This window comes from Diadema setosum, chromosome 12 (genome assembly GCF_964275005.1).
Source record: "Diadema setosum chromosome 12, eeDiaSeto1, whole genome shotgun sequence".
NCBI classification, from domain to species: Eukaryota; Metazoa; Echinodermata; class Echinoidea; order Diadematoida; family Diadematidae; genus Diadema; species Diadema setosum.
Window position 1 is genome coordinate 1,853,522 of NC_092696.1, and position 17,579 is coordinate 1,871,100.

A 17,579-nucleotide genomic window follows, 5' to 3' on the forward strand; every position below is an offset into this window, starting at 1 on the left:
TTTATAGGAATACAATGTGAAGAGCCTTTGTCGCATGCTGTATCTTGGGAGTGTACAGTACACCATACAGGAATTACTTATAATGAACCAAAAGTCTATAGATAACTTTTTTCTCTTTTTTGCTCTCTTCATGTAAGTCTCAACATTGTTGTATTCAGTTGGAAAGCTCCTTCATGTTATTCCTTTCTTCTTCTCTTTACTGTTGGACATTTCAGGTTTTGGGGAAAAGCGCGCTGTCATTATTTAAACACACATCATGTTGACATTGCAAGTTATCATCACAACATTTACTCATTAACAACAATGGTGTCTTGATGAGTAATGTTTTACAGCTGCTCTTGAGGTTCACTTTACTAATCTTTATCATCATTAACATCAAATGCTCAATGTTAGTTCAAAGTCAAATATGCCGATTGATAGGTGAGGTAAATGGTAAGATTATGAGATTAGCTTGCTATTTAATGACAATAATGTGTCATTGACCCACAGCAAGTCGAACCCTGGGGATTGTTGGGTGAGTTCATTGTGGTTTGCTGGTAAACACAAAAATCATGTTTGGTGAAGTGGGCTACTCACAGTCACAAAATGTCTCAGGCTTTGACATACACTAATCAAGACCACACACTGTCTACCCTTACAAAGACTTGATCATAAGCAGATACCACATTACCACAGGTGCACCTGTCTGAGAGTAGAAGGGAGAGGGTGCACATAGTGAAGGCCACTCATAATGATGTACGCCATTCCTTTCTCAAAACCTTCATATCAACATGTGAGAACCAGAAGGGCGCTATTGCAATATTTTGGTGCATCAAATTATTGTTATCGCGTTGTTGAGCTCAATCTCCTCTACACCATGGTGTCTATTTTCAATTATTTTCACTTTCAGTAAAATGATAGAAATTAAAACCACAATGGTGATACTTTACCCAATATGGAGAACCTTCACAGACCCCTCTACCCACTTTTGATTAAATAAGCTTATATGTCATGAAAATAACTGATTGTCTCACTTTTATTTTTGCGCAAAGTTAGGAAAGTGATAGTGCCTTTCTGGCTCTCAGCTGACAATATGCATGTATCTCAATTCTGTGAAATGTCTTGCTATGCCACTAACTGCCCCCCCCCCTTTTTCCGGGGGGGGGGGGGGGGGGGGAGCAAGCTCTGACATTAAAGGGATGAGGGGGAGGGGCAAGCTCTGAAATTAAAGGGATAACGTAGTTTTGGTTGAGACCTGGCATCAGGTGCCCAGCATTCTTTTCTGGTGAGGTAATGAGAAACCATATCGTCGCTGGGGTGACAAGACCTTGTATCTGCAATTTTGGTTAAAATGACTTTTTTTGCAAATAATTGGTTAAGTGATGTCCTGTCCAAATCCTAGCTGTCTTACCCAAAAAATGAAGCCATCATGGCACGTCAAAGGAACAGCTGTCCCATTCCGTATAGTGCTTTGGCCGCCATGTTTTTTGGCTCTCCTGAACATTTGACATTTTATAGATACGAGGTCTTGTCGCCCCAGCGACGATATATGAAATGTGAAAGAGCATGTAATTTCATGAGGATTTCAAGGTCTCTTTCATAAAAACTTGTTTTGAAATTGCTGAGATATCCAAAACAAGTAATACTAATAAAAGGTGGGACCCACCTATCATTAGGATTTCTTTGTTTTACCTTGTTTTTGGATGTCTCGGCCATTTCAAAACTGATTTTCATCAAATAAACTTTGAATTGCTGTTAGAACGGTATGCTCTGTAACATTTCATTCAAAGTGGTTTCTCAGTATCTTGCATAAAGTAACAAGCTTAATCCTCATTCCCACTAATACTATACCATCCCTTTAATTGGTAAGCACAGGTGGTATATTTACTCACCATCCATAACTCAGTTGAGGTATCTCTTCATCTCCTGTCTGTCCAGACAGACATTGATCTGGTTCGCATTACCTGGTATGACAGGTGACCAAGAGTCATTCATTAGATCACCAGCCCTCTGGCTAGAGGATTCCCTCCACTAGTGACAACAGATGAATATATCCTCACACCTGACTCATCATACCAACAAATCAATATTCTTAACAGTTAGACCCCCTGTTCAGATGCAAGCCAGTTTATACCAAAACTCAATAAGGAACGGTGTATAAAGAATCATCATATAGCCGACAGACAGTTCAGACACTAATCTCGACCGTTCTGGAAAACGTCCTATTGATGTGCAGATTCCCACTGCGCATGCTGTTGCAGTGATGAGTGACAGCTATGGGGTCATGGGCACTCCCATTAAGCCCAGCCCAGTTTACCATTCTATGGTCGCCATAAACATTCAGATGCACAACGAACATGATTGAATGCTGATTCGTTTGTAATTGAGTTCTAGTTCGAAATGATGCTATGACCATCGTTTCATTATAATTCATTTCATTATACATTGTTTCGTTAGTCAGTGTTCAGACATATAAATTCATCGTATACACATGTAGCTATACCGTTCTAGTATAATTTTTTTTTTTTTTGCGTCTGAAAACCCTGAGAGAGTACTCCATTTTCAGAGCTCACATAGCTCTCTACTCATTGGGTCCTACAGCTAGAAGTTTAGAATTTAATTGACAGTCTGGAAGTATAGGCGTGTCTTCATCAGCCCGAAGTTTCAAAATAGCGCGCTATCTTGCGGTTACCAAACTAGTCCGATGTCAATATAGCGAGCTATCTGTGTAGTGAAGACGCAAATAGCGCGCTATTTGATCGGGAAAATTTCCCCCGAAATCTTGGTCTAGTTCGTGAACTAGAGCGCTAATTTGTGAAATTGCGCGCTATTTTGGGTGTGTCTCCATCAGCCCGAAATTTTCTCGATCCCTCCACGCTTCTGGTTAGCCAGCTGGCTATTGAAAGCGCATGTACAAGCTAGTGATTGTGTATAGTGCATACACTCACGGCGTATTCAAGGATCACTGGTATGTGTGTACTAGGCCTACTGTTGTTGATATCTTTAAAACCAGGGAGGTGATTCCGTGCATGCTAGCTGTTTTTTGTAAACTTCTTCTTCTGGTCCACTCTACCTTAGCTAAAGATTCTTGCAGATTGTGTGTATTTTGGATTTGTTTAAACATTGCAATTCGTTCATTTCATATAAGATGTGTCACTGGACAGAAGAGTAGCGTTATTAATATCCCTTGGAGAGAATTTGCTGTACTGCCCACCTCCCTGGTTGTAGTATTGTACATACGGTGTTGTAGGAAATTTTGAGTGGGAAATCCACTTTCGAACAGCGAGCTAGGCAGAGTAATGATGCAAAGTGTGCATGCGTCAATTTTCGGACTAATTTCCCGAAGTAGGCTGTTTGAGCTGATGAAGACGCACATTCGCTCTATCAGGCTATTTTCTAAGACTGCAAAATGTCCCGCTAGTTTGAACTTCGGGCTGATGAAGACACGCCTTATGTGACTTTTCAACAAAGAGAAACTATCTTGATATTTCTTGGGGAAGTACGAAATCTGAGAACTGCCACAATATCGCACCTTCCCTAACTTTAAGTGTCTGACCCCAAAATGAATTCATGAAAAATGTCTACTTGTATATACAAGAATTAATTACCGGTAGATTGCATATCTACTCATAGTGAAATGTATGTTTCTATAAACACAATGTAGATTCACACCGAATTGAAGTGGAAAAAATGCAAAACATCTTGAGTACATACAAATAAGAGATCTTTACGCATTGGGGGAAAAATCCTTTAATTCTCTGTAGATACCAGAGAGAGACTGCAATAGCTCCTTTTAAACGCTGAAAATTCAGTCATTTTTTGTTTTCAACTCAATGAATATATAGAATTGTCAGGTTCTATATTCAGTAATCTTACCCATATCTCTCTGAAAATCTCTTGCATTCTCCTTATCATATCTTAGATCAAATGAAAGGAAACCTACTTTGTCTTGATTTCTCTCTGAGGGATGGGACTACCTTCAAACCTCATCACTGTCTCTCAAACTTGGACCTTGGTCTAACTGATGACAAACATGTGTTAGATTAAGGCTGTCTTTACTTCACTGTGAATGTTGGAACTCAAACCAGCAGCAAAGTATTCCACACAGGTCTGCCATAAACTACCATGCTATGACAAGCGGTCTGAATGATGAATAGCTTCTACAAGAATACCCAGTCAAACATACAACATTAATGTTAAGGCACTAGGCATTCATAGACTAGATACATAATGTAACCTAAACCTAGGCAGAACAGAACACAATGCTCATTTACTGACTAGTGACAATCCACTTCTAACTTAAGCATCCTTCATCAAGTTCTTTCTGTTACACTAAAAAATACCTTTTCTGTTTGTTTGTTTGTTTGTTTGTTTGTTTGTTGTTTGTGGGGGGGGGGGGGTTGGTTTGGTTTTTTCCTGGAGTTATATGTGCAAAGCATTACTCCACTCAGAAGTATCACAGCTGAATGATGTATGAGTAAAAAAGAATCCTGAGAGAAATGGAATTCCAAATTTGTAATCCGTTATACTGGCCTGAAGCACTGCTCACTAAGTCAAGAATATATATTTTTTTAAAACCAATGGTCAATTGTCATTTGTTGATATTGAGCAAACAAAACCCATAAACTGAAATGACAACTATTCTGGCCTTTCATCTGCCTGCCCCCCACTCCACAGCCTGCCCCCTACTCCAGAGACCAGGCTACTCTTTAAAGTCCATTTCACACTTCGGGGCCCTCCCTACACTCCAGAGGTCACCCAACACTCCAAGGCCTACCCTACACTCCAAGGCCCTTCTCAACCTGATTACAACAAGCCTCAGCATCAAAGGATGCTTCACTTGAGAATCTTCATTTGAACAATTGCAGAGCATTAGAAGCAGAAAACCAGGATGAGCAGTTTTCACTCTCAACCCCAAACCATCTGCTGATTCTAATGTGACTCAATATTCTTACATGTCAAAGTCGATGATGTCACAGAGCTGGGGACTCCCCTGAGACATATTACCGTGGAAACGTTCTGACTGAGTCAATTTCAAATAAAGTCCATCATTTGTTTGCCATCATTCCATTCTTCCTGCATCAAGTGTGATCTTAACTATCAGCCTTACTTATATTAACCTCATTTGAGTTTTTTTTTATTTCCATTTCATCAATTGTTCAGTAAATGTTATAGGTTCTCATTTATTGCAGTCACTATCTCCTGCCATATGGATCCAATCAAGACAGAAACTTGCAGAGTAATGTGCATCAAGGATGGCTGCTAGGATGTTCCTCTGAGGGATCAAAGCCATAAGATTTACTGAACATACATGTAAGGGACATCTTTGGTTGAACTAAATGTGAACAACTGAAAAGTCTAAAAGACCTCATGGTAAGGAAGGAAAGAACGAGAGAACAAACAAGATTAAGGAAGAAGACAGGGGAAAAGAGAAAAGATGAAAAGAAGAAGACAAGTGGATGGAATAAAAGTATTCTCAGGAGATGAAGATAAAATAAAAAAGCAGGAGAAAATGGAGAAGAGAAGATGAGAAGGAAAAAAAGGATGAACAATGTGAAAATGGAAAAAATAAGTTTGTCTACAAGAGGAAGAGAAATAATCAGCAGTTGTAGCATAATAGGAAGAAAATAGAAAATATGAACTATTACAGCCAGTATGTTTATATATTCCTTTAGGAGGGATACATCCTCTGTCTCAGATCAGTAAACTTCCTGATGATTGGTCAGGAGAGCAAAAGGCCAGCTGGAAGGAACTAATGTATCAAACTCTCTTAGCCTCCCGGCTTTCCTGTCATAGCGCCAGACAAAGGCACTTTCCCTCCTCCCACATAGTCCCAAGGCTCGGCTTTGGCCATTACCCTGACACGCAGCTCTCATTTATCGGTCATGAGTAAGATATGAAGACAAGGAACCTACGCCCACAAACCAGGAGGTTTTATTTGGGTACATGTCTCAGACATCACAGGGTGATTCCTTATTGAGATAATGGGGGTGGAAAATACTGGTCAAAATATTCTCTAGTGAAGCATGATAAAATGAGACTTCCTCACAAAATGTAACAAGCATTTCAAAACATTATATGAAATAAGTTAAGATGCTCAAAAGAAATATTGGGCTGTTTCCTATCACATGACACACATGGATCATGATTTTTTTTCCAGACAATATTTACTATTAGTCAATAACAAAGTTTCATCAAGTCTCAGTGTCTTTACTACACCAAGTTTGGGGGCAACCTGAAGTTTTTGTTCATTCTTTCTTTGCCTTGGTCCTATGAGAGGTACCAGCCTTCATCTTTGTACAGCTTTGTCCTTGCTGAAGAGGTCTCTATCTAATGCAATGAAATTAGAAAGTGACATCATATCACATCAGAATATAGGCTTGGTAGGTTTAGGTACCCATAATATGTTTGTCAGATTTTTCTGTTTCAATTTCCCTAAATTGTATGTGCCATATAATAAAATGATAGGGATCACAAGTCGATGAGAATCAAAGAGGGGCATGAACTAGAAAAGGGGTGTGGATCGGAAAAGGTAGGCTATAGGTCTCAGATAGGGGTGTGGATTAGAGCAGAGCATGGATCTGAGAGAGGTATAGATCAGAAAGGGGTGTAGGTCAGAGATGGGTGTGAATCAGAGAGGAGTGTGGATCAGAAATGGCTACCGCTCAGAGAGGGGCATGGGTCAGTGAGGGGGTGTGACTCAACACACTGCTGTTGGTCAGAAAGTCTCATGGCCTTGTTGTGGTCTTGGTGTCAAAAGGATACCCATAGCTAAGTCAGCAGCAGAGAAGGAGGCTAGAGCCAGTCGAGTGATGCAGACGTACGGACTACACAGCTCTGTGGTCTGGAAGGAGATCCAGGCATGCATGAAGCTGTACATGACTCCAAACAAGAAACACAGTGATGCTCCGATCAGGTGTACTGTTAAATTCTTGTCCTCCTGAAATTAAAAAAAAAAAAAAATCATCCAATCAGAGGTACTGTTAGATTCCTATTTCTCAAAATGATAGCAATAAATCAGCCAAGCAGTATGATGCATAATACCCAGTCCCATGAATATGAATAGACATAAAAACAAAATTCAATAAACGGTTTTGGCAATCATGACATATTTGGAAGGGAACACAGGTAATATGATTTGCTTTGGGGGAAAAAAATGAATAGATCTGTGAAGAGAATAGAAATCTCTAGTGTAACAAAGACATATCAGTGATTTATTGCAAAGTTTTATGAGGGTTGATGTTAGGTCAAGTCTATTCATGAGAACACTAAAACCTTGACACAACAATGGCTGCATTATAGATTTTCATTCACAGAAGACTAGAGGTATGGATAGACCTGTGATCTGACTGAATATGAAGCCAGCAATGATTCCAGACAGACAATGACTCATGTCACAGAACTACTCATTGCTGAAAAGTGGTATGGAATACTTGTTCTCCCCAGGGAAGAACATGTTTACCTGAAGTCAGCTGCCATGTCAAAACCAATGATGATGTCACTTAGTATCTCTCTTGTTTTACACTTAAACCATTGAAAACTTTAGACGTGGGTATACTCAGGTAGGCGTCACAGTGTGTGTAGGCCTGCACAGCAAAATTAGCTTGTCATCAATGGATCCAGCATTGATAATTAATGAGCATCTCAAGAAAGTGGTTGTGTGCTGATGGCATAATGTCAATTTGAATGCTACTCTATTCAATGTAATTGTAGCCTGGCCCTAGCCCTGGAGACCGATGGGATCACATGAACATATTTTTATCCCATTCCCTCGGAGTCATTTGTATTGATATACTACACAAAACATTGTCTTTCAACTTAAAATCCTGATGTTACATTGGCAACATAATGGCACAAAATAATCCATATATAACTAAGAAATTGGTAGAGGGAGATTCAAATGATATTCCTTCATCAATGGTGACTTTCTCATAACAAAGATAAAAAAAAAACAACAACACAGAGGGGGAGAAAAACATGCGAATTCCCCTTGGTATAATAATGCTGTGTGTTTGTGTGGCACCATGTTTCCAACAAAGTCCTTAGAATTTGAGGTTGCATAGATACTTTAAAGTGCCCAGTACCTGGTTCTAGAAAAAGAAATTAAAGAGTCAAACCTACATGTGAGAATATTGAAAGTACCCTTATGCTTCCTGGTTTGATCCTATAACTGGAATCCACTATGTACATTTGCTTCATTAGAGATAAAGTATTTGAGGAAGTTGGTGGTACTTTGGGGGATAATTGCATGTCATTAGTTTTACAGAAAAATTTATTCAACCCAAAAAATACCAGCTTCTGCCCTGACACAAGGCTGTGCTCAATCTGCAAAACCTTCAGTACCCCAATATCCTTCATGTTGGATGTGGAGAGAGAAAGAATCAAAGTGAAAACAGGTGGTGAGGGATTGTGGGTCCAGTATTCTGTTCCAGTGAATGACGTCCAGTATTCTGTTCCAGTGAATGACGTCCAGGGGTCTGGCCAGCAAAAGCCATTCTTTATACATTATGTGCTTTGTTATCTTTGTTGAAAGATGAATACCACTGGATAGAGTATTGAGGCAGAACTGATATTACCCACTCTATGACATAACTTTTATTTTAAAGAGTCATGAGACTGTCCACTATGTCATCAATCAGAGACTGTTCAAGCTAATTGAGATCAAGGTTCCCCCTCCCCCATAGATTCAAGTATCAAAATTAGCAGATATAATTACTTGACATGTCAAAGTAAGCTTGGAAAGGGAACGTTGAGAACACAAAGAGTTGAATAACATTTGACATCTTCCCTCCTAGTGTCAAAGTAGTCCAACAGACAATATTTGCTGTACTTTAACCCTCTGAGGACGAGTCCCGAGTATACTCGGGCAGGTGTCTATGAGAAATGCGTGTTGTAGCAATATCAGTCCGTCCTCAACGGGTTAAAAACAACAAAAAATAACATTTTCTCCCACTCATCCTTGGCAAGTGAGCAGCACAAGCAAATTGTGCAAACCAAGGAGCTATTAGCTCCATGTCCAAGCACAACCTGTGCTGATGTGTAGGGCTACCTGTGTATGAATCTTAAATGAAGCTCCTGGATTCTAATGACCGCTCCAAAGTATCACAATGTGTAATAAGTTAAACATACCTATCTACATGCTCTTTACAAATACACCGTCTCACGATCAAAAGACACAACAATCTAGCTTACAACTTGGAATAAAATACAATAAAACCAATAATGGTGACTAAGGCTTTACACAGTTAATGGCGACAGCCAAACTCAATGACATTACAGATGATATGTAGCCTGGCCCATTGTACAGGCGAGTCATTTTCTCACAGCTGATTAGGATAAAGCGTTACTGGGACAATGGCTAATGAGATGATTACTTCTCTTCTAGCTAGACGATGTGTTACCATGGTGATGTCTAGCCCAGAGGACTCCATGGTGCTGAGAGTCAGTGAGGTAAACAATCTAATCAACCACTACAGCTGACACAATCAGTGGGCAGATCATCCCATCCCCTAATACATTTTGTTACGACTTCTTCTTCAAGGGGTCAATGTTGCCAAGGTAATTTGTAGAAGAAAAAAAATTGATCATTGTGGCCTCCATACCAGACATTCACCTGTCTCAGAGAGACAATTGGTGGGGCAAGGAGCAAGGATTTGGAATAAATATCAGACAAATAATTACAATACCACACATGTGAGGTCAAGGAAATAATAGGAACTACAAGGATACTGGACTCCATCTAAAAAGTATCTGACGGTGAAATATGACTACTATAAAACCTATGAATACCGTAAAACCAGACATGTGTTTACACTAAATGCATTGAATGCCAGAGGAAATTCATGAAAATTTCATGCCTCAAAAAAGGCTGTCGGCTCCAATCCGTGAAAATTTCACGTTTCGAAAATATCTTGCTTTACACTATTCATCAGAATATTCTACACTTTGTATCAAACCATGACCAGATACATTATGTTCTAAGCAGTACTCCGACACAAAAATAATATTACCAATGCACTGAATCATTATGATCGACTAATGGTACACGCTGGTTGTAAAATTTCAAGGCACTCCAGGATTCTCTCTCCTTCTCTCTCTCTCTCTCTCTCTCTCTCTCTCTCTCTCTCCCTATCTATCTATTCATCTCTATATCTATCTATCCATCTATCTCTATATCTATCTATCAATCTATCTATCTATCTATCTAATCTACTTATCTATCTATCTATCTATATACTACCTACCTATCTATCTATCTATCTATCTATCTATCTATCTAGGCCTATACTTATCTATCTAGTTATCTATGTATCTATCCATCTATCCATCCATCCATCCATTATCAGGGGTCACACTTAACCTTTTTTTTAACTAGCCAGGCGGACTACTTAGAATCAATTTTGACACTGAAGCAATATTTTGGCTAGCCAGGCGGACTAGTAACTTCAGAATTTTATGATTTGTAGCTAGTCCGACGTGATTTCAGGTGGCAAATGGCCAGCGGACCATTGCCAATTTCGAACCCTGCGCCATCAATCTATCTATCTATCTATTTATCTATGTCAGGGAATTTAGGGATATGAAACACCTGAAGAGAGAAAGAGAGAGAGAGAGGGAAGGGAGATCCCCTTCTGGGGTGAGCACGGTGGATGGTGAGAGAAAAAAAAAAACAGCTTGATAATAAACTAATTAATTTTTGTACACAGTTGAAATACAGCATGCCAAAATTAATCACAAAGATGTCAGGCATTTTATGAGGAAAGAAGTGTCGTTCCAAAAGCTCTAAATCCCCCCCCCCCCCCCACCCACACACACACACACACACACACACACACACACACACAGATGTTTCATTAGAAGAGGAAAACAGACAATAAGAGCGTCAACCTCACACATTGACCCATAATAACTATCAGAAACCTGAAATAATCATTGACACACACATTTTTTTCTCTTTGTGGTTCGCAGGCTAAGAGTGGAGGTACACTTTCATATCCTGTTCTGATTTACTCTTCTACTGGCAGCTGGAACAGAAGTGAAATCTAACCAAGTGTTTTGAAAGCAGTCTTTCCCATTCACTTAAAGGACTGGTTCACTCATTGCTCTTCAATGACCAAAGTAAAATCAAACAAAACAGGACAGCAAAGATGCCATTACAATCAGACTTTAGATTTGTAATAATTCATGCTTTCATGAAACATCAATATAGGTTATTATCACATGTCAAGATTTTGAGGTGATGATGTTACTATCACATGTCAAGATTTTGAGGTGATGATGTTACTATCTCATAAATTTGTCAGTGACCTGCTCAAAGAATGTCACTAAACTTTTTTTTTTTTCAACTGAGATCTATTTGATATCTTAGTATAGAATGACTCAAGATAAACTTCTGCCACTCTGAGTCACATTATTCCCTTAAATATTTTTATTGTGGATTTTACAAAAAATTCTCTCAAATGGTAATCTTGGTCTAATACAGAGAAAGTTTAGTCATGTCAAAACAGCAGGCTGTATATTTGCACTTTGCAACTGTAGAAAAAAGAAGAAAAAAACAGTTAAAGAGAGTTGTCCAGGTTTTCTATCATCACACATCACATCAATATTTTTGTCATTATAGTTTCAACCTAGAATCTTCTTTCATCACAGTTGGTGCTGTTCCTGTTTACCTTTCTCTTTTGTCATCTGTTATGAGATCTACAAGTTGCTGTCATTCTGTCCCCTCCAATCAAATTTTTTCTAGGAAGAACTGAAGCAAAAATTGGATGACTGCCCCTTTCATCTCTAAACTTGGCCAATCTCAACATACCATGTCACTGCACTTCTGTGCCTCCAGCCAAATCCTATGGTAACTTCATTGTCTTGTCAACCTGTCTCTCTTGAGACCAGGAGAGGGCTGATGCTGTAAAGGGCAGAAATGGACTCCCACCCAGAAGACAACTCTTGGCACATTTTCCCCCCAAAAAAACCAAAAATGACTGCCTTTGAAATCCCCATCAAGGTTTTATTTGAACCCTAACATACTTCCTATTATTGGTCTAGATTAGCAAAAGAAAAAAACCTGAGCTGCATCTCAATAACAATTTTGCTTTCACTCAAATGGCATAAATCATTTTCAAAACAGCTACTTTATGGCATTTTCCCCAATGCCTTCAACTTCTCAGTGAACAAAGACAACATTTCAAATGGAACTATTGCTCTATAACCCTCTGTGAGTGTGTGTATGGAGAACCACGGAAAGTAGCTACCAGACTCTGTAAAAGGATAAGCAATTAAAGGTGTGACAGTGAAAATGATTCTTTGTCTTGGCATAAACAATCTTCAGAAATAAATTCCTCTCTGTAAAAAGCAATCTTCAGATTAGATGAGTGTAAGGAAATTTAGCACGATGCTAGACATGTGCATGATTATAACGTTGAAAAGCCTGTTATGTAGATATTCATTGAAGATTCATAGAAGACAGGAGGAGAGAAAAGGGGAAGGAACCATTGGGAGAGTTTGATCTTCCAAAGTCCAGCAAGTTTTGCCAACTCCTGTCAAACTTGGCTCTAGCATCCTCAGGAAATCAAGACAACTCTCATCAGGTTCAGGGAGAAACATTTTCAACTACTTCTGCCCTTTCACTCTAATTCTACATCACCATGGCAACTGTTCTTAAGCTTTCTTCAACTTGATGACAAGCGACAAGTGGTCTGGTCTACTGAGTCAGTGAAACCATGGAGTAATTCCAAACAGATGCAGGAACTGAGAACCCTGCGCACTGTGAATCATAAACCAGCATGTCTTCAGAGTCCAGTGTAGATAATTGTAGCCTTCTTGGCTTACTCACAGCAAGTTACTTTTTATTTGTTTGTTTAATATAATTTCTTTTTTTTCAGAGGAAGGACAGGATGGCAAAATAATGAATGAAATAAATCTAATAATGTTGTTGTTGATGTGTTGTCTTTTTTTTCTTTCTTTCTTTCTTTTTTTTTTTTGGGGGGGGGGGGGAGGGGGTAATACATGAAGACATTCTACACAGAAGCTTTGACAGTGGCCAAACTGCAGTAGCCTGCTCTGGCTTCATATTGCATGATCAAACACAAAGGGCCAATAATGTCAGAGAGTCACTGTTGCTTTGTATGATGGCTTCTACTGGCTGCATGTAGGACCAGCCATGGACCAATATTTCTCACATGACTATACTGAACATCAATCTAGCAAATGATTGCACAAATTTGTTTTTTCCTTTTTTTGACTGTAAGAATTTCTGAGATGAGATTGTAGTTGTGAATGTGATATATGTTAAAGGATGAGTCTCGAGTATACTCGGGCAGGTGTCTATGGGAAATGTGTGTTGTAGGAAAATCAGTCCATCTTCAATGGGTTAATGAATAGTGCATCTGTAATATACACTCAGAGACTTTGCCTGGTAGTTCCCTTTAAAGAAGAATATTGAGCTAAAACTTACATGTTCTTACAGTGAATGCAGAAGCATAGGTAGTAGATATAAGTAAAGTTTGAGGAAAATCAGACAATTCATTCAAAAATATGAAATTTTAGAGTTTTGGTTAATGGGCAGGATGCATAAACGCTAGCAATTGCTTGTGCTAGCCTTTTACTCGAATCCGTATGCATAAAAACAAGCAATTGTTTGCGAGCAGAAGCTCTTGCTAGCAAGTACAAGCAATTGCTTGCTGTCCGCAAGCAATTGCTTAGAGACCAAGCATTTGCTTAAAAACGTATGCATAAAACATACCTTTTGCTAGTTCTTGCTACCAATTGCTTACGATTTTCCAAGCTCTGTAAAATGAGCTTGAGCTTTTGCTTATCTGGGACGTTCCCTTTTAAGTATCATTTTCATATTCATGGAAGAAAGACAACAATTGTGAAGGAGTGGTATAAATCTACAAGAAATTACTCTTAAGTAGAGTAAGAAATGTTTCAATTCAACAACGGGAATGTCCAGTGGTTAGCACGCAAAATTTGATGAAAAACAGGTAGGATGTCTCACTTCGGTGGAGAGCAAGGAGACGTCTCTCCACGTGCGATCTGGCAGATGCGGGCTATTGTAAGCAGTGATGGGAATCAGCCAGTAATACGAGTGTGTGTATAGTTGTGTGTGTGTGCGTCTGTGTGTGCATTTATGAGTGTCATTTCATAGCTCTTCTGCTATGTCAGGAAATGTTTCTGCACACACATGCCCTTTCAAATGCATGCTGCCACACTCCCCTTTGTTCTTGTGTTCGCACAGGCGTGACGTTCCTTTTGTTGAAAACGCAAGCAATTGCTTGTGCGGGACAAGCAAAAGGTATAAGCACTGGCAAAAGGTTATGCATATGGATTTAAGCAATTGCTTGAGCTAAACCTTTTGCTAGACAAGCTTGTGCTTTTGCTTGAAGCAATTGCTTACAAGCAATTGCTTGTTTTATGCATTCGGCCCAGTGTACTGTCAATGCTGGACATAAAGAAGACTACATCAATGTTGTGATGTCATGGAAGGGCAACATACTGAAAATTCTACAAATTGAGTTTTTTATGAAAAATGTGTATTCCTTTAACTTTTTACTGGCATTTGATGGAGGTAATTTAATTCCCCTTCTTGCTGAAAGAGGAAAATCCAATGCTCTTTCATTACATTAGAAAAATGAAATATATTGAATCTTTACTGATATGCAATATCAATGCTTCAGCATTCACTAAATCCATATTTATGTATTTGGGTTAAATTTCCTTTTAACCCGTTGAGGACGGTTTGATTTTGCTACAACACGCATTTCCCATAGACACCTGCCCGAGTATACTCGGGACTCGTCCTCAACGGGTTAAGTCAGATTGTGATATAATGCAAAAGCAGACATTTCTGTTCTGTCCCTATACATATGTCAATATAGGTTTTGACTCACCTAGAAATGGCTTCATACCATTGTCAGGTTACCTTCTTTTTAACCCGATGAGGACGAGTCCGGAGTATACTCGGACAGGTGTCTATGGGAAATGCGTCCTCAATGGGTTAATGTCTGTGTACATCTCATGTATTGCAATCCATATTCTAGGTATGCCCACTGCAAATCTTTGGGATCATTCAGAAATGCAGATTTTTAGCCCAGATAAATGATCCTACGTTCTGAAGTAATATTTTGCATGTCTATATATTAGCATACTTACTGGAAAATTGGATAAAATTGCAAGACCCACAGCAGAGAGACAACCAAGAACGAGGGAGGACTTATTGACTCGCATGAACCTGAGCTGTGGAAGCCTCTCAGGGTGTTTGGGTACACTGTCTGATAACAGCAAGTAGCGCACAACTATGGTGGCTGTCACTAGAAAATAATAACGAAAAGAAAGCAGGTGATAGAGTCAAACTTTACACACAATATAATTCATATGCATTTTCTACAGCCATTTCAAAGCACAAATTCATTAAAATCAATGATCTGTATACACCATCCACCATTCAGTTTACAACTCCATCATTCATCTTCTTTGTTTAAACCTAAACTAAACAACATCAGAAATAAACCATTTGCTTATCTCCACAAATATATCATTTCATGATAATCACCATTTGGCGGAGTGGTTGCCATAAATAGTGTAACTGGTCAGAATTTAAATCCCTGAAAGAACCAAATGAGCTTCAAAAGACATATTGGGTAAATCAGGCCAGTCAGTCCTATTCTCTTTCAAAATGCACCATACATGATATCTACATACTCACCAATAAAAAGTACCCCTGTAAATAAATCACGACAAACGACGAATACAAATTAACAAAATGAAAGCAATCAATTCAGCAACAACAACGAAATAGGTTCAACTGACTAGGCTATAGATGAACCTCCCTTCACTGGAGAGTACAAGTGATAAGATTAGGTAACATAAATGGAAAGATATATACAATAACAAATATACTATCTGTCACTTGTTCACAATGTATCAGATGCAACACAAGACCAATTTTGGTGATACTTACACAATGCCACCACGACATCCATACAAAGACTGAAGATACTGCTCTCAGGGTAGTGCATGCCAGCATCACTGTATTAGAAGAATAAAAAGAGAGAGAAAGATATTAGTCTCAGAAATATAAAGTAACACACACCATGGGCATTAAAAGCTGACTGTGACTAACATGACACTGCAAATGCATGTAGGCCTACCCATAACCAGTTCAGTCATACTCTGTATTATCTGATTGATTGTCACCTTTAATGGTCACATGACTAGCATCAGAGTGAAACAACCAAACAAAGGCACAAATTAAAAGCTTTATATGTCATGTACTTGTGTTTCTGCTACAGTATGCTTCTCTCTGAATGAAATATGTTTTCACTTTGCCATTCTGGTAAGAACAGACTTAAGAGATAACAAAGGCCATAAGGTCACTGGTATTGATCAACTGATGTTAAGAAAACAAAAAAAAAAATAACTTGAAATTGAAATCAAAATGACAACTTAATTATCATCTAAACTGAGTGAAAAAAAAAAAATACAGTATGAACCAGGAATCTGAATTCATTGCTGTAAAAAAAAAAAAAAAAAAAAAAAAAAAAATCTCTGGAATGCAATGTCAATCTACATTATTTGTGTTAATTTTTGCCTAATTGACTATCCTTGACCAGTAAAAATGCATAGCGTACAGTTGGGTTTGAGCACAGATTAAAGTAAAAAAGAAATAAAGGAAATAAAGAAAAAAAAATCACCACTTGGCATGTCATTTTGCATAACATTCTTTTAAATCCTTTACTTATAAGTGGACAACCACAAGACTAACCCCTGTAAACGAAAATTATTTTTACAAACAATATTGGAATATCAAACTAAACACCATAAGTCTCCCTCTGGTGAGCAAAATATGAGTTATGACGGTGTGGAAGTACTTCTCTTTAAATATCAACATCCATCCTAACATCTGGTGCTTCGAAATTCAGAATTTTGGGTCATAAACAAGGAAATCACAAACAACATGTCACAGTGAAATATGGGGAAAAAAGGGAAACGCTGCAGAGTGACACAGGGAGTGAATCAGGCTCGGTGAAGAAAAAAAAAATTATAGAAATCTATTCAAATCTGGAATGGAGCCAACTCTTATTGTCTCACTGAACACTGTTTATGCTCACAGGAAACAGAGAGCATGCTGGGAATGGGGTGGAGTATAGCATGAGAGAGGGATATTTTTCCTGCTACATGAAGATGAAGTCAACCAAAGATTCCTGCAAACATTCTTCTTTGAAAACTGACTTGGAATGATATTGACATGCATTTCTGTTTGTAATTCAAACCATTTTACATGTCATGTGATCTAAATAAGAATATCCAGACGGATAGCTGACAGAGACCAAGAAATGATAAGATTTGCTCTTAAGATGTACAGATTAGGAATGTCATGACAAGCATCAGTTCATTCACTCCAGCTTGGATTAATAGCCACAATGTGCACAATGAGTTGATATAATAATGAGGTACTATCCTCAAGACTACAATGAATCAAAGTGAACCACACTAACATGAACACATTGCTATACTTTAAACAGTGCATTCCTCTCTCAAAAATGGAAGAAAGTGACAGAAGTGAATTTAGCGACATTTTTTACAGGTGAAACTTTATAAATTGA

General features: G+C 38.5%; 1 protein-coding gene across 1 annotated transcript in view; it reads right to left on the reverse strand.

The window, feature by feature from the left end:
* Positions 1-17,579, reverse strand: part of LOC140235950 (DNA damage-regulated autophagy modulator protein 2-like) — a 58,841-nt gene that overhangs the window by 14,332 nt on the left and 26,930 nt on the right. The window contains exons 3-5 of the mRNA XM_072315944.1: positions 15,935-16,002; positions 15,127-15,284; positions 6,745-6,919 (exon numbers count right to left, since the gene is read on the reverse strand). Of these exons, the coding sequence (XP_072172045.1) occupies positions 6,745-6,919; positions 15,127-15,284; positions 15,935-16,002 (401 nt within the window). The remainder of the gene's footprint in view (positions 1-6,744; positions 6,920-15,126; positions 15,285-15,934; positions 16,003-17,579) is intronic.